The sequence below is a fragment of the Aspergillus heteromorphus genome (assembly GCF_003184545.1).
Source record: "Aspergillus heteromorphus CBS 117.55 chromosome Unknown BO70scaffold_2, whole genome shotgun sequence".
Lineage (NCBI taxonomy): Eukaryota > Fungi > Ascomycota > Eurotiomycetes > Eurotiales > Aspergillaceae > Aspergillus > Aspergillus heteromorphus.
In genome coordinates, this window is record NW_020290407.1 from 1,760,322 (window position 1) to 1,776,989 (window position 16,668).

Genomic DNA, 16,668 nt, shown 5'->3' on the forward strand with positions numbered 1-16,668 from the left:
CTTAGTCGGTCAGTGATGTGGTTGAATCCCTTACGTAGTCCAGGTTCATCGCGGTGTCGGAGAGGCCCAGCAAGGCGAGGCCCAGATGCTGACTTTCCATAATGTCAGTAGTTAGAGGCATCTCCGTATCCCGGGCATCAACAGGCTGCTTTGCAGCTCCCACTGACAGTAAGCCGTGGTGGATACGCAGTGTGGCACGGGAGGACTCCGTAACTAAGTAAATCAGGGACCAAACCAACCAGTCAACGCTTGGAGGGTGGTGATCTGAGAATCAACCGCCATTGGCAGCGAGAGTGGTTGAGATAATGTACATGGCGGTTATTGTGCTGCATACGGGCAGGTGCAGAGAATCTAGCCACCGTACGGAGTACTCGGTACTCCGTATGTACTCTCGATGCATCGATGGGGAGACCTTAGACGGAGAGTACCGGAAGGGCAGTCCAGCACAGCAGTCCATCTAGCATAATCGATCGCCCAGATCATGCCTGTAAAAGTACGAGCATCAGGGCAGGCCGGAGGAGGGAGGAGGGGGGGGGGGGATGAAGTCACTTCCCGCCGTGGAGCGCGGGGAAGAAGTACACGGTACCCGGAGGCAGACGCAACGAGCAGCAGAAAATAGATTCAGGAGACCGAAACGCCAAGCCTGGGTCTCCGGACAACCAAACAGTACGGAGTACTCCGTACCCAGTCTATCTACTATCTATCTACTACCATCATAGTAGTCTAGATAGATGCCTCGAAAGTTCGATCGAGGAATTGGGGGCTGGAGGGACCGCGTCATTTGGCAACGCGTTTGACCGGTTGTGATTTGTTCCCAGGACGGGAATGAAACGAGAGAATCCCAAGGCTCGAACGGGGAGCTTGTGCTGTGGTGGAGTTCGGATTCATGAATCGTGGACTGGGCTTAAGTATTAATATCTGGGAGGAGGACCGTCTTCGCGGGAGTGGATTGGTCCATCGCCAGCCCCTGGTGGAAGCTAAACGGGCGTGACAGTGGTCAGTGTAAACAGTGTACGGCGTGTACGGCGTGTACGGAGTGTACGGAGTGGGAGGCAGGCGGCGGATGATGTAAACGGTACCAGAGGCGTTACACGGTGACATAAATTACGCCCGGGAGAATATTGGACCTATTCTGCGGACTACGGTCGTGAGTATAGTGGATGTCCCGGCCGGTACTGCGGTACCGCGGTACTGAGATTACCGCCCCCCTGGGCCAGCGGTAGTCCAGTCTTCCCCTTTTCAGCCGTTGATGGGCGGGAAGGGCCTCGGACGGCGTTCCCCTTCGCCTGCTCCGGGCGATGATCGCAGATGGGTGTTGACGTCCGCAGGCTCCGTCCTCCCTGCTCCCTGACGTTCTGGAAGATGGGTTTTTGAACCCCGTATTCCCCATGCTTTGTATTCTTTATCTTCCCTTTCCTCCCCCCCCTCCCCCCAATTTTCTTCGCCATCAAGATTATTCCTCCCCTCTGCTCCGTCCACGCCCTCTCCGCGGTCGCCCGCCCTCGAGCGGCCAATTTGGGAGGCCCTGTTCCGAGGCTACGGCCGACCAACCACAGCCCGCGATCACGACATTTCTCCATTCTATCAGATCATCCGCTAGCCTTGCCCGGGCATGAGACGATCAACACTGCTGCGTCGCCCATCGTGCTTATTCTCCCCGGCTTGATGCTGTGTTTTCTGATCTTTTCGCCCTGGTGATACATGGTCCGGTCGCTGGTCCTTTCCTGCTTCTGCACCAACGTCCTTCCCACCCCCCCCCCTTCTCCCCCCTCTCTTAATCTGGCCACCCTTGGCCTCGATCCACCTTACTAGCTAGCCTCCGACACCCCCCCCCCATTCATCCATCCATCCATCACTCGTGCTTCTGCGTACGTGGCTAGCCGTCCCGGGCATGTCATGGCGATGAAGTGAATGCAGAAACAGATATTTTTGCTACAAGTCACCCAATCTTCGACCTGTGAGATTTCTCGATATCCTGTATTATTGCACAAACTTTCATCACCCCTCCTTTGCTGATCTGGGGTTCGACGTTGGGTCTGCTGTCTGCTGTCTGTTGTCATCTAACTGCTTCTGGACCTTGCTTTTCCGGGACGCAGCCACCAAGCATTCTCGGGGCAGGCGATTGCGAAAAAAAACAAAAATTATTAAAACGAACCTAATTTAGAGGACAAGGACCGGATTCCCTCTAAATAATCCTCCACAGCCAATATGTCAGATGAGCACCTCGCTTCTCAGGCGGCCTCGAGCTTCGATAGGCTCGAAAACTTCAACTTCCTTCTCTCTCGACACGACCCCAACCTGGCCAAGAGTCGACATTACTCCTTTGACGCCGATTCTGCTGGCCTCGCTGCATTCTCCAACCTAAACATGGACTACGACCAGACCGAGGGGATGGGCGGACTCTCCGTCAGTTCGTACGACAGCATCGAGGACGAGCGCAGTCCGATCGATGTGCGCGGATACCCGTATCATGGTAAGTCTGAGACTCTATGACTCTTATTGTTGCATCGTTTGCGCAATCTTCATGGCTCGTGGTTCGCTTTTAATTTCCCTGGCCCTACGGCATATCGAATCAGTCTGTGCTGGAGCTCCTGTGGGAGCGCGTGTAACCGCAGGAGCTCTTCTCTGGGTTCTTGTGACTATGTTCTCTGAAGACGTTCTCCCTGCGCTGTTTAATTCTGGCTGCCTGATGGCTGGTTTATACCCCAATTTTTGTAACCAAACCCGTCTGTCTTGATGGTTTTCCCGATCATGACCCCTTTTGAGCTATCGCGAAATCCCTTCATTCCTTGCATGTTTTATGACCTGTGCATTCCCATTTTCTGGAGTTGTTCTATCTCTTTGTTCTTTTCGCCCTGAAATTGTTGGGTGGTGTCTCCCCTCCCCCCTCTCCCCCCGGTCCCCATTCTGTGATGAGCGCTCTATTCGAGCACGCAATCGATCACACCAATGACAACGTCGGGAACCCTGTCGTTAACAGACCCTTATTCCGAGCTTACTCCCCTTGGCCATCCAAGATCCCCTTCAAGAGTTCCATGATCCCCTTGCTTCTGTTTCCTGTCTTTGTCTTGTCTATACCCTCCACCCTGTCTCTATTACTGCCCGTCTGGTCCTGGGTCTCACCACTCACATCACCTACTAGTACGGGACAAGTCCATTAACTATTCTGCATCAGATCAAATGCTGTCCTACTCAGCTCATCCAATCTATCCACCTATCTCATATGGACCGCCCGATGATCTAGGGCACGGCCCGGGGGCTATGACGCCCTCGGATGTCTCGTCGTCGATATCCCCCCCGAATGGTCACATCAACCACAGCAAGTACAGCACGCAAATCCCCGGTGACCACCTCGCCTCCGCCCTTGGCCAGGAAGAGGGAGTCCGCCGCGCTGCCGAGGAAGACCGTCGGCGCCGCAACACGGCCGCCAGCGCCCGGTTCCGCATGAAGAAGAAGCAGCGCGAACAGGTGCTAGAACGCACCGTGCGCGAGACCACCGAGAAGAACGCCACCCTCGAAGCACGTGTCGCACAGCTTGAGATGGAGAACCGATGGTTGAAGAACCTCTTGACCGAGAAACACGAAGCCGGTCCTGGTCGGATGGCTCCTCCCCCTAGCGACAGTACAGCCCTTTCCCAAGGCAATAACGCTACCGGACCCGGACAAAAACATATTCAGCCAAAAAAGAAGGGCGTCGGGACCGACAACTGAAAGACCAAACCAACGAAGTTATATGCTTTTTACACTTTGGGCTTTTCTCCTTCCCACTCGTCGCTATTCTTTTGACATGTACCCGGATGATCTCCGTGGGTTTCTTTGCGGGCTCATGGGTCTCATGGCCCTTCGCATCTGTTTTCGTGTCCCTTTTTTAGGCTGGTTGTCCGTCCTAGGATGGAGTCAGACGACGATGTAATGACCTATTTCCTTTGTTCTGTTATCTCCTGTCGGTGTGCGAAGTTGAGGGCAGCGGGTCGTCTTCAGCTGGTGCGATGTCCTCCTCACCGGGGTTTTCCATGTGGTTTCTCTTTCGTTGTGGTGAGCTTTGGGCGGGATCAGGACAGGGATAGAATCCTCTGCGCCCTCTATATATATTGTTGTCCTGCAATCGGAGTACTGGGCTGGGCTTGATTTTGTCTGTTTTTTTTTTCTTTCTTTTTTCTATTGTTTATTTTCCGGTGTTGGCTGCATTTGCAAACCCACGTGCGACAATGAACGCGACTATTCTTTCTTCTGCCAAGTATTGCAACTCAGATATGCTCGGAAACCGTGCTCTGAGCTGAGCTCAGACCACCGAACCGAAGAATAAATGGACTAAATCCTGATTCATCTGCCCTCGTGCTACAGTCGTCTTCTAAATCCAAATCCGTACCGTAGACAGCAGCCCTGTGATACTCCATCCCACGAGGCAGCAGCCGGGCGAACGGGCGGCGGCCGGAGACCGCCATTCCCCGGTTGAGTAACCCGACATGAATTCTGAGATCAAATAGGCAGATCCGGGGGAATCCGCTTTCCCCGACCGCATGGACACTGGAGACGGAGTACCCAGGTTGGCAGGTAGAGACTTGGCCCGACCGTGCCGTCAACACTCGACAGACCACAGTTCTGATTCAGTCAGTACTTACTACTGTAAGAGTAACTAAGGCGCAAGAGAATCCGTGACATCACCGCCACACCCGCGGAACCCCAGCCCTCAGTACAGAGTACGGAGTACTCCGTACTAGTACCGGCCGGTACACCCTATCTAAGTACAATCTACATAGCAGCTCGGTAAAAGGGGCAACCGCACCCGAGCCGAATCGGGTCTACGTTTTTCCGACCTACACTCACCCAGAGCTACTAGTAGATACTACTGTGTACGATATCCAACATCTCGCATTACCAGTACGGAGTAGATACTACTACTACTACTACTACTACTAGTATCACCTAAGTATGTACGGATAGTATCATACCCCTCCCTTCTTACGTATGTCCACAGCCGAAGAGCTCCATAGTTCCAGAGTTCCGGAATTCCCCTGGACCCAAGCGAGGACTAACAAAGTAGTAGTGTTAAGGGCACGCTATTAGCAATTCTCTGTACGTAAAAGCGTCTTTTTTATGTTGATACTGGGTCACGGACGGCGAGAATGAGATGATGGCGCATGGCGGATGGCGTGCTTGGGGATGGGCATGTCATGCGTCGAATATATCTGACTACTATACCGGACTAGTATCTGGCATACTGGGGGTGGGTGCCAATGGATGAATGAGGATGAGGATGGTGGGTGATGGGTGATGAGTGTGATGGGCTTCGGAGCCCGATTGCATGCTTGCCTCCTCACTGTGATCAGCCAGTATATTAACAGGAGACCGTCGGAGACCACCTAGACAGGAAGGTTACCCTGTCCATCCATCCTTCCTTCCATCCATCCATCCATCCATCCATCCATCACGAGATAGGTGCATTAACCAGTCAATTTGTCTCGAGGTCGCGTGTTCGGTTCTTTTGTGTTCTTGCTGCTGGGAAATGACCTACCTACATCCTACCTACCTACCTACCTACCTAGCTGTAGGACTAGACAGGTCCCTACGTATCTGGTAGTGGAAAGTATGAGGTAGGTGGCTTTTGGTTGGTTGGTGCTGACGTGCTAGATTTGTTTCCTGACAACATAACTGAGGACTCACTCCTTCTTCGGCAATGATGGAACTAGCACCGCGATTCAGGAGTTCAACCGGGCTGTCTGTGTTATATCGGCAGGTATGCGGGGGGTGTGATTGGTTGGGTTGGGGTTAGTCGTAGGTGTTTTGGCTGGTTGTTAGTGGGCCAGGTGGATTGGGCTGGTCTTGGAATTGGGGGAGTGGATTCGGTGGTGGCGATGGGGCGAAGGGGGGAGGGGGGGGGGAGACATGATAGATATATGCTGCATGCGCATTCGATGGATTAAAGTATTCCGTGTCTGCAGATACATGCGTTATAACGCAACTCATGAGAACGGCCGATTGATTGATTGATTAACTACTCATATCCTAGAAGACAAGGCATCAAAAAAGAAAAAGAGACCGCGAAGGAAAAGCATCAACTGTACGGGTAACACACCCTCCCCATCTCCGTCATCCTCGCCCGTGGTATATTATTACATTACTGCATTAGACAGTAGAGGAAGTCCCATCGATCTAACCCTGTCCTGTTGATGTCCCAGCCATTCCTGTCCGTTTCGTTTTTTTTATTTCCGCTCCAAAGCAAGGGGTTGTATTGTTGCTTGCGGAGGCGAGGGATGGTGGGAGAACATGGCTCGATCGGTGTTTTCGGGACAGGTATGATTAGGGATTTGATTAATCGTAAGTGAAGAAGCTCATCGGGGTGGCAGAAACAAAAAGCATCAAGGAGAACGATAACATCACGTCAGGCGGGAATCACAATCCGCAATATAGAAACAAAGATGTGAGATCAGTCAGTTACTCCAGTGGGCTCAAAGAGAGTATGTGATTGTTCGAGGGCATCGCAACTAAAAATTGGATGCTCCCCAGTTACTGGACATTTTGTTTAAACAGAGACCGTAACGGGCTCTCTCTCCTCTTCTCGGCCCCGAGTCTCTCCATCGACGGTGCTGGCCACGTCTTCGCCGTCCTCGACCTCATGCTGGTAGGTCGGATGTTGGTCGGCCGGTAGCCAAGAATCACGGCCGAGGGGCTGGTCCTGTCCGGACAGGTCGACGCCTTCACGGCCCTTGAGGGTGTCACGGTGACGTTGGGACAGAGTGCGCGAACGCTGCGAGAGAGTGGGCTTGACCGAAGCCTTGGAAGTGACCCAGTTGGAGAGCGCTTCCTCGCAATCCTGGATGATGGCCTTGCTGGCGTCGTATCCGTCGTAGGCGTGGCGGGTCTCGCCTGGAGTAACCGGCGTGTCATCGACCAGATCCAGGAGGTGCTTGCCATAGCCAGCGATGAGAGCCACCTTCTCGCAATGTTCACGGAGCGCATCAAACTGGTACTGGAAAGCAGCCTTGAGTTTCTCGCGAGTGATGTTGGAGAGTTGAGCCTCAGCCACAAGGGACTCGGCTTCCGCGCGGACTAGTTCCTGCTCCAGGACGACGATGCGGGGGGAAGCGGGGTCCTTGTACTTGAGCTTTGCAATCTCATCGGTGATCTTCTGCTTCCCTGTGCAGTGAACGCGCATAAGTATCGACTAAGACACATCGCTGGTCGGAAGAGGAACAGAATACTCACGGTCGCGACTGGGCTGAACGGAAGCTTCGATGTTCCGGATACTCTTGATGGTGACACGGTACTGGTCGTAGCGGTCAACAAATAGATCCTCCAGTTCTCCGATCTCGTAGAGCAACACGCCGAGCTTGTCGGTGACATCGGACACATCCTCGTCGCAGTTTTCGCCCCAGATGGAAAGTTGTTGCTACAAGTACGTCGCGTTAGTCTTCCTTTCCCACAGAGGTATCCACAGCAACCAACATACAGCAGTTTCCATGCGCTCCCTTGACACCATTTCCATGCTGCGCATGACGTTCTTCTCCATTTTCACCAGCTGGGAAAGTTTCCGGGCCAGGTCAGGCCCGAAGGCGCCGGCAGTGTTCTTGCGCAAGGCATGGCCTATAGGTAAAAGGTTGTCAGCGAGGTCACGATCTTAAGCCTAGCCTCTCCAATGGATGACGATCTCTTCTAGGACACCCCGGTAGGGAACGTCGCTAGACACATTGATCCTCACTCAACACCGGGGATACAAGAAAAGCCACTCACCAAAACCACCCTTCCCGAACAGTCTGTTCGTCTTTGTCGTGGACAATGGCGGAGGAGGGGTCTCGATCTGCGAGGCAGTCGGAAGGCGCGACTGGCGCATAGAATAAGTGCGATGCATGGTGACTTGTCGCTGTGTGAAGGACTGGCCTAGTGGACAAGGGGGGAAGGTGAAGTGAGTGGAAAGAAAATCCAAGGACGATCGTATCGAATCGGACGGGACGGATTCTTTGAAGCGACTCTTCGCGCAGAGTGACGTGTGTGCGAGGGTGCGACGGGATGCGACGGAAGCGCAAGCAAGGAGGCAGGGAGGGGTGGGAATTGCAACCGATCGGAGATCGAGGCGGAGATCGTCAGAAAGCTTGGTGCGAGACCCAGTTGAGATGGATCAATGACACTGCGGTTCCTTTCCTTTTTTTTTGTGTGCACCTGAAGTCTGAAGGGTTTCCCTCTGGGTCCTTTTTCCCCTTGGGAGGTTGGGTGGAGAAGGTGAGGGGAGTTAGGCTGCTGGTGCAAGTGCAACAGTCGCAGCGCTTCAGCTGGTGACGTCGAGACTAGGCGGACAGAGGAGCTAAGCCCGATTCGGGAGGGCGCGCCAGGCAGTGATGAATAATAATGACGAGCGACTGCTCAACGCAAGGCAGCTCGGGCAAATCAAGGGCGGCGGATCGTTGCAATTAACTTCGAACCGACACTGTCCGACCCAGGTTGGTTGTCTAAGGAACACGAGGGAAGGGGGTCTGCAGGGGAATCAATTCATATTTCATTATCGGCGGACGGCAAGAGGGATCTGCGACGTCATCACGACCCGACAATGCCATGCCCGGCATCTGATGTCATCGGTGGAGGTCGAAGTTGAAGCGACTCAGGCCAGAGTCTGACCGCTCGTCCGTGTCATCAGAGTTTGGGCTATTCTGATAAGGTGATGACCTGTTGTAAGTGGCTTGTTCGTGTCGGTTTTCTTTTGTTCCCAATTTCCGAGTGTTCCAAGCCAACTGTTCGAATCCCGACAGTGTCCGACCCGACTTTCCCCTGGAGCAAAAACGCCTTTCCCCAACTACGGAGTACACCCATGTGACACACCCGATCAGGAGTTCAAGATAGATAATCAAGCGCACAGTCCAGATCTATGCGGGACTATAATTTTAGTCTCCTATAACCTACAGATAGTATCTAGGTCTAGCGTCCATGGCCCAGGGGTGATCGTCCGTCTCCGCATTCGGACCGCCCAGAACCAAAATTCCTGGATCTCGCTTGGCTCCGGCAGGCTCAGGGCTCAGTGATGCTGCAACATCATGACGAACGGTGGGGTGGAGTGTCTATCTCCCGTCGACTTCCGATGACTTGCAGATTTTTCTGGCTAGGATTAGAGACTCGGAGATTGCCCTGAAGAAGCGACCTGAGAGCAGTCCGTCCACTGCCAGGTTTGCGGCAGTCGTATCGTCACCATGAGTCGCTGCGACCTTAACAGTTCCACTGGCTCTTTACTACATAGCATCTTTTCCGGAGACACGGCTCCGTGGAATACTACTCTAATGAGACATCCTCAAGTCAATTCCCTCGGATAAATAACACACACCTGCACTTGGAATATATCAACCACAGCAACCAACTCTGCAAGCCCTGAGCTATTGAGACCCTACAGAGAAGAGGACAGGACCGTTGAATCTCTACACATGCGCCTTTAGTCTTTAGGGATACTTCAGGCAGTTCCAATAGACTTGAAGTGGCCAAGCTGATCAGATATATCGTTTATCTTGGTTGTTCTGAATCCCAGCATATCAGCAACTTGAAGGAAGGCAATGAGATATAAAACGGAGTGGTTGCTGTGTCCCACTCTCACTTTGATCTTGCTGTTGTCAAAGCAAAGCCGTGCATTAAAACCCCACTTGCAAAAAAGCAACCATCTACTCCAAGTAAAAAGCTTGTGTCCAATACCACCATTTCCCCATGGCTACGATCCTGATTTTCTACTAAGTAACCTAAATGTCTTCCGCCTGGGCTTCCTGAGTTTTCGATAGCTTGCGGTGCCCTCAACAATGCTCCTTTAAAGCATGGCTTCGATGGAAGTTTTCCCTAGACGGAATTTTTGGCTTATTTGGTCACCAGTGCCGGAAGAAGGCAGATCCCATGCCCATGAATAGCAGGCTATATAAACAGCTACTAGAAGCTGTTTTGCATCGACTTTTGCTGTAGGCTACGGTGAAAAACGGCCGGATTTATTCGTACACAAAGACTCCTCTGGGATAACTTGTTTTGATATCCGGACAAAATCTAATCGTAGTTTCCCAAGGAAAAGGACACCAAGTGGTTATCAACCTCTTAAGAAATCCTTCACAAATCCCCGTTTCCTATTCGGGAAAGGATTGGTTGCCCTTATATGCCTGAGGCAGTGATCACGTGGCAGAGCACTAAATGGGTAAGCGGACATCCCGCAAGCCTCTTACATAAGCATCCTCACAGTGGATGGAAATTCTGGAATTTTGAGATGAGGCGGGGAAAGTCACCGCGTATAGATCAGTCGCTAGAATTTCCTTCCGACTTTCCTGTACTCAGCGGACCAATGTGTCTGGGAGACAGCACCAATGAATCCCTCGCTCGAAGTCAGTGGCCGTCCCAAATCCCAGGCTACCGAATGCTGCTGACCAGTCCCGTTCCAGCACATTGATATTTGCGTCCCCGTGACGGCGCTGAAAGCGCTGGTGTTGAGGGATGTCAAGGTTCTCCTCCAGGCCCAAGGCACTTACATCAGATTGATTGATGAAGTGAGCGGGCGACTGCTCTCGGAGCTGAAGACTTTCAAGAGAAACCATGTACATGGCTTTGTGGTCCTCAGCCAAAGGGAGCAAGATGCGGAAAACGCACAGACTCGCCTCATTGCCTGGGGAGGGCAGTCCGTGAGAGCTTTTGATCTGTTGCTTTCCCGCAATGAGGCTCAAAAAGTGCCCGAGGCGAGCCTGGTTGCTGCGAGTGCAGAATACCAGGCGCCGGATTGGATCCTTGCTGGTTGCGCCCTTGGCGGCGACGATGTCACTCAGAGCGCATACGTCCTGACGGCTCACAATGCTGTCTTTGGTCTGTATCTAGCGAATGGGGACCAGTCAAAGTACAAGCATGCCATCCATATACGACCACTTGTTGCTGGAGTGAACACTATTCTCTATTCAGCGGATATTGTCTCCCTTTCGGAATCTCACCTCTTGTTTGCTGCCGGGACTGTCTTTGGCGAAATCATCGTTTGGTCCTGCTTCCTATCGGACAATGGCGAGGCAACTGGCTCCATACATCACTTCTTCACCGGCCATGAGGGGTCCATCTTTGGGGTTCGGATATCTCCTGTGATCGCTTCCCTGCGCGGAGATCAGAGCGGACGGCTGCTGGCTAGCTGTAGCGATGACAGGACAGTCCGGATCTGGGATATCTCTGATTGCGAGCGCACATCTCGTCACGATGCTCCTGCTTATTCAACAGATGGCTTCGAGCTCCGGAGCACAGGGTTTGGCGCAGTAGCCCCCGGTAATGAGCTCGGATCTGAGTCAACGATAGCAAGTGCTTTTGGACACCTGGCTCGTATTTGGGGGGTGCACTTCCTACCCTTAGAACACGGCCCGGGCAAGATGAGCCTGCTCTCCCGGGGCGAGGATGCGACATGTATACTGTGGGACCTCACTTGGGACCCGTCTTCGCAGAAGCCCGAGTTCAAACTGAAGGAAGGGCTGTCTATCCGCAAACACACCGGCAAGCATGTCTGGTCTCTTGATGTGCGCAGCACGGCTACCGGGGCAGTCATCTATAGTGGAGGTGCTGATGGGGCTGTTAAGAACTTCACCATCAAGGAGGAGAACGGGGCGTTTGTGTTGCCTAACCTGGAAAATCGCATTGCAACGTCAGTCGATGCTCAAAACCCGGAGCCTTATCTTGAGACGTCCATCAAAGGCTTTGAATTTGTCTCCCAGGATCGGTTTGTTGCTGTGACCGTCCGCGGTGAGGTTCAGATCGGACAAATCCAGTCCCTAAACTGCGGTAAACAACACATCTTCAAGGAGACGGTATTCGTCGAAGAAGATCTACGCTCGTATTCCATCATTGGCAGCTTACCGCAGAAAGGTGTGGCCCTTCTGGGGAATGCAAGAGGTGTGATTCGATGCTACAGTCATAACACAAAATCCCTTACAAGACTCGTCGACACCGGCAAAAGGCCGCTGGGCTTGTATGTCCTTGACTATGACCCAGCATCACCATCCGGGGCGAACCTGATCTTCGTCGCCGCTTATCCTAAGACCGAGATCGCGGATTTGTTCATTGTCTCGATGTCGGAAGACGCAGAGCCTCGTGTGGATAAGACAACGCTGAATCTTCCGCACGGCTTTGTTGTGACATGCGCATCTTTGATCCATGATAACAAGCACTTGGCGCTGGGTTCCGTGACGGGCAATTTCGCTCTGTACCGGGTAGCGAGGGAAGGAAGTCTCGAGCCAGTCTTGCCCCCTGTCAAGCTACATGGTCGCGACGGACTTAGCTTTATCGCACCCTTATCCTCGCTATATGGCGAGAAGGGAGATTTGCTGCCGTACTTTTTGACCTGTGGGCGAAATGGTACTTACGGTGTTCACGAGCTGGTCATTTCAGATGGTGTCGAGCCATCGGTTGCTTTCAGAACCCTCCACTTTTCTTCTCTCGCTTTCAACTGCGAAATCCAGGGAGCGTATATCGATAGCGTCACCCAAGATCTTATGATCTACGGGTTCCAGCCCATGGACTTTGTGCTCTGGAACGAGTCGGCACAGACAGAGGTCGCTAGGCACAAATGCAACGGGGGACGACGAGCCTGGGCCTTCCAGCCTAGCCAAAAGAAGCCGTGGGCTGGGTCATTCCTGTGGATTCAATCTAGCTTCCATGCCCTCGAGATCGAACCCGACGCCAGCCGCACGTTGCGTTCCGGTAGCCACGGGAGAGAGGTAAAGGCCATGTGTGCGTCCCAGAAATCGGACGGACTTGGCCCTTTGTTTGCGACAGGTTCCGAGGACACGAATGTGCGTATATTTGCACCCAGTGAGCCGCAGTCAGAGAGCCGCTGGGGCGCGTTCAAGTGTCTGCGTCTTCTGAGGGAGCATCATACCGGGCTTCAGAATGTGGGGTGGTCCAAGGACGGCAAATTTATCTTCACGAGCGGTGGTTATGAACAGTTCTTTGTCTGGCGGACGCAATCGATTCCCCGGTTTGGTCTCGGGACGATGCTGGATGGATCGTGCCCCAAGAGCGATCCAAACTCTGATCTCCGAGTGACAAGTTTTGACGTGTTGGAGGTGGATGGAGAGCAGGCAGAGAACGGATTCCTTCTCTGTTTGACCTATTCAAACTCCACTATAAATGTAAGTTGACTCCAGACCGTTGTTCTGATACGTACTAACTCTACAGATCTTCCATTACTCATCCTCCTCCGCAATCGACCAAGGCATCTTTACCTTGCTGGCAAGTGGCACGTATATGAGCAACTGTCTGACGCAAGCACAGTTCATGCTCAAGGGAGAATCGCTGAGCTTGATCACAGCCTCGACGGATGGTTACTTTACGCTCTGGGATCTGACTTCCGTCCTCGAGCCGTTCTATACGATGTCCACACCCCTGCGTCTGAAACACCCCATCACGGGAGAGTCGATAACGCCAGGCAGTATCTCATGTGAGAACCGCTACCTGATCCACTGGAACAGCATCAAGTCCTTGGAGCTGGCCGATCTATCAGAGAAATTGTCCTTGATCGTTGCTGGTGGCGACGACAATGCAATCACCGCGACTCTCCTGGACACGAGTGTCGAAACTGATGCTGCTGCCTGCACCATCACCATCCCCGATGCCCATGCAGCCTGCATTACTGCTACAAAGATAATCAAACAGAGCCCAAACCCAAGCGACGGAACCGCACGGTTTGCCGTTGCTTCCTCCGGGAACGACCACCAGGTCAAGATCTGGTGGATCGACATAGACACCAGGAAGGACGGACAGGACCGCATCCAGATCAGCAAAGCAGCGGAACGATACAGCTGCGTCGCGGACATCTCCTCCCTGGACATTGTCCACGATGAGTCAGGCGCAAGCAAGCTGATTGTATGCGGAGCTGGCATGGAGATGATGAGTCTCCGGTTGTAGGAGGTATGATCCTTACGATGCGATGAGATGAGATGTTACATGCACATAGAAACAGAACATAGAATAGAGCGTGTCATAGCGAGACCCAATCTCCGACGTGTCCGGTTCTCCGCACTTTAGTCCCCTGCAACCTCAGGGTCCGTTATTAGTGATTGATCACCCCATCCTAGCTTTTCCTAGCTCGCCACTGCAAGCCCCATCCGTCCACCCCGTTTCCAAAACGGCATAGTCCTCCCTCCCCGCCATCCACATCCTTCAAGAATCAAGCAAGCCCTGCATCGGCCTTCTTATCCCCATGCAGCAATGGAGTGACCTGCCCCGCAAGCAATCATGCCAAGCGGCTTCGGGGAAATCTGATCCCATCAACCAGTTGTCCAGAGCTCATCGGCTAAATGGGTGTCGGCAGAATGCACTTGCATCAGGACACTCACTCACTGCTGGCAATGCGTCATGATGGAAACACTCCCAGCATACCCATCATGATGTACAGGCAATCGACATTCCCCGCGGGGCGAGGTGCGCTATCCATCCGGCTATCCTATATATATATATATGCCCGAGCAAAGATCGACTACCAAGCTCTTTTGACAGACCAAGCCTTGACAGACCACCAAGAACACCGTCCCAACCACCATCATGAAGCTACCATCCCCTTGGCTTCTCGCTAGCTTCCTCACCATGGCCACTGCACGACCATGGACATGGACGACTCGCGATACCATCGTCGATCCCACTTACTTCTTCACCTTGTCCGTAACACCCTCCCCCTCTCCTCTCCCCAATGGCAACGTCCATGTCCATAACCACGACTAACATCCCCTATCCCAGCGGCGACTCCTACTCACAAACCGGCTTCAGCACCTCCAGCACCCAGCCCAACGCCTCCAACCCCATGGGAAACCCAGACCTAGGTAAATCCCCATCCCATCCCTTCCACCTGCAAGTCGGTATCTCTCTCTGAGAACATCCGACCCCAGGAATCGGCACCACCACCAACGGCCCCAACTGGATCGGCTACCTCACGACGGAAGAAAACAGCACCACCGTGCTTTCCTATAATCTGGCCGTCGGCGGCGCCACCATCGACAACGCGCTCGTCTCGGCCTACGCGGGCGACGTAGCCTCGCAGATCCGTCTCTTCGAAGACGTCTACAGCTCCAAGCCCGCCACCGCGCCTTGGACATCCGAGAACGCCGTCTTTGGGTTCTGGATTGGGATTAATGAGTGTGTTCCCCCTCCTTCCCAGCCAGCTTAAAACCTCCTCTTCCCCATCACCTCACACCCCCCCAAACCAACCAACACAAATCCTAACCACCCCACCCATTCTCATTCCCTCACAGCATCGGCAACGGCTTCCCCACCACCAACGCAGAAACCTACACCCCGATCCTCATAACCCGACTCCTCTCCCTCGCCTCAACGCTGTACGCCTCGGGCGCGCGCAAATTCCTCTTCCTCAACGTGCCGCCCACCAGTCGCACGCCCTTCTTCCAGGACCAAGGCAACGCCACCGTCGCCGAAGTCGCCGCCTACCTGTCCGTGTACAACCGCAACCTGGAGAGCATGGTCGACTCCTGGACAAGGGAAAAGGGCGACGTGACGACCGTGTTTTATGATTCATGGTCGTTTATGAGCAAGGTCCTCGATGATCCGACTAAGTATGGGTTTCCGAATAATACCTGCATTGATGATGATGGGACGAGCTGTGTTTGGTGGAATGATTATCATCCCGGTATGAAGTATCATCTTTTGCAGGCGGAGGATATGAAACCTTATCTTGGGGGGTTGGGGGGGTGGTAGGTTTCTTTTTTTGATTTTTGGGGGGGGGGGGGTGGTTGTCGTCTCTATCGGATGTTTGGTGGGTGGTTAGTAGTAGGCTTGGTATACAAGCTCCATACAGCAGTCAATAGACACATACCGATGACAGTGCAAGTAGATGTCTACGTCGTCACGGACATCTATCCTCTGTAGAGGGTACCTCGTGGACCAACGTCTAGAACTGGGTCGACGAAGGATCTGACCGACCCGGAAGATCATCTACGAGATGCACGCACCCGGACCTGGACCGGCATCCCCGACACAGCGGTCCGACACACATCGTTGATACCCCCCAAAATACTCAACCAGAATGCAGACCATGTCGTTATCCTTGAGCCATTGCGTGGCCTCCGTCGGTGACTCGTTCCACGCCAGTCATGCTGGACTCGCAGGTGGATGAGGTGCCGGATCCGTCCGAACAACACGGACGTGCGAGGGTGCGATGTGGGGGAGGGGGGGGGGCAGATTACATCTTCCGCAAGGGGCCCCCGGATGGATGTGTGACTGGACTGCACGGAGGTCCTGGTGCAGCTGTGTGGATGTATGACGGATTGACATGGCATGAATCAGCTTCGGAGAGCTTCGGACGCGCATTTTGCTAAGCACTGGGAGCTGCATTGATAGCTGCCTGGTGTGGACCATGCATGATAGGCGTATATACCCAGTAGGAGGCGTGAGGCGTATATGCGGCGTGGGGAAATCTTATCAACCTGCCATGACTGACTGGCTCACGAGTCGCGTCGCTGAACACGAGGCCCACTGCGTCGTAGAGGGATACATCATCCCCATGCTCAGCCTTACGGGCAGCAGTAGTTCGGGGGAACCAAACTTCTAACATCGTGGTGAAGCTGGGGCAGGGAGTATACATACTATATGCACGTAGATGAGTTTTGAATCAGAATGAGGATTCGCGGTCCCGCCCGATACGGACCATGGCTGGCTGGCCCAGAATAGAAACGAGGGCGCCAAGCCAAG

The 16,668-nt window shown here is 53.4% G+C and overlaps 5 protein-coding genes across 5 annotated transcripts; 4 read left to right on the top strand and 1 right to left on the bottom strand.

Moving 5' to 3' along the window:
* Positions 1 to 1,826: 1,826 nt before the first annotated feature.
* Positions 1,827 to 3,711, top strand: BO70DRAFT_329582 (bZIP transcription factor; the record flags this gene model as incomplete). The annotated part of the gene is made up of 2 exons (XM_025540785.1): positions 1,827 to 2,473; positions 3,143 to 3,711. The coding sequence occupies exons 1-2, from the start codon at positions 2,209 to 2,211 to the stop codon at positions 3,709 to 3,711; spliced, it is 834 nt and encodes a 277-aa protein (XP_025403656.1). The 5' UTR covers positions 1,827 to 2,208.
* A 90-nt stretch (positions 3,712 to 3,801) lies between these two features.
* BO70DRAFT_88091 (uncharacterized protein) lies at positions 3,802 to 4,173 on the top strand. Its single transcript, XM_025548813.1, has one exon. It carries the CDS (start codon positions 3,892 to 3,894, stop codon positions 4,126 to 4,128), a length of 237 nt encoding a protein of 78 aa, XP_025403657.1. The 5' UTR covers positions 3,802 to 3,891; the 3' UTR covers positions 4,129 to 4,173.
* Positions 4,174 to 6,080: 1,907 nt separating this feature from the next.
* BO70DRAFT_410989 (Eisosome component PIL1/LSP1 family protein) lies at positions 6,081 to 7,849 on the bottom strand (the record flags this gene model as incomplete). Its single annotated transcript, XM_025547268.1, has 4 exons — positions 6,081 to 7,137; positions 7,207 to 7,390; positions 7,451 to 7,584; positions 7,732 to 7,849. The coding sequence occupies 4 exons, from the start codon at positions 7,847 to 7,849 to the stop codon at positions 6,524 to 6,526; spliced, it is 1,050 nt and encodes a 349-aa protein (XP_025403658.1). The 3' UTR covers positions 6,081 to 6,523.
* Positions 7,850 to 10,143: 2,294 nt separating this feature from the next.
* BO70DRAFT_376951 (tRNA (34-2'-O)-methyltransferase regulator RTT10) lies at positions 10,144 to 13,958 on the top strand (the record flags this gene model as incomplete). Its single annotated transcript, XM_025545161.1, has 4 exons — positions 10,144 to 10,147; positions 10,378 to 12,699; positions 12,745 to 13,100; positions 13,147 to 13,958. The coding sequence occupies 4 exons, from the start codon at positions 10,144 to 10,146 to the stop codon at positions 13,873 to 13,875; spliced, it is 3,411 nt and encodes a 1,136-aa protein (XP_025403659.1). The 3' UTR covers positions 13,876 to 13,958.
* A 710-nt stretch (positions 13,959 to 14,668) lies between these two features.
* On the top strand, positions 14,669 to 15,675 carry BO70DRAFT_283193 (putative cellulose-binding GDSL lipase/acylhydrolase; the record flags this gene model as incomplete). Its single annotated transcript, XM_025539079.1, has 3 exons — positions 14,669 to 14,786; positions 14,853 to 15,099; positions 15,216 to 15,675. The coding sequence occupies 3 exons, from the start codon at positions 14,669 to 14,671 to the stop codon at positions 15,673 to 15,675; spliced, it is 825 nt and encodes a 274-aa protein (XP_025403660.1).
* Between the last annotated feature and the right edge of the window lie 993 nt (positions 15,676 to 16,668).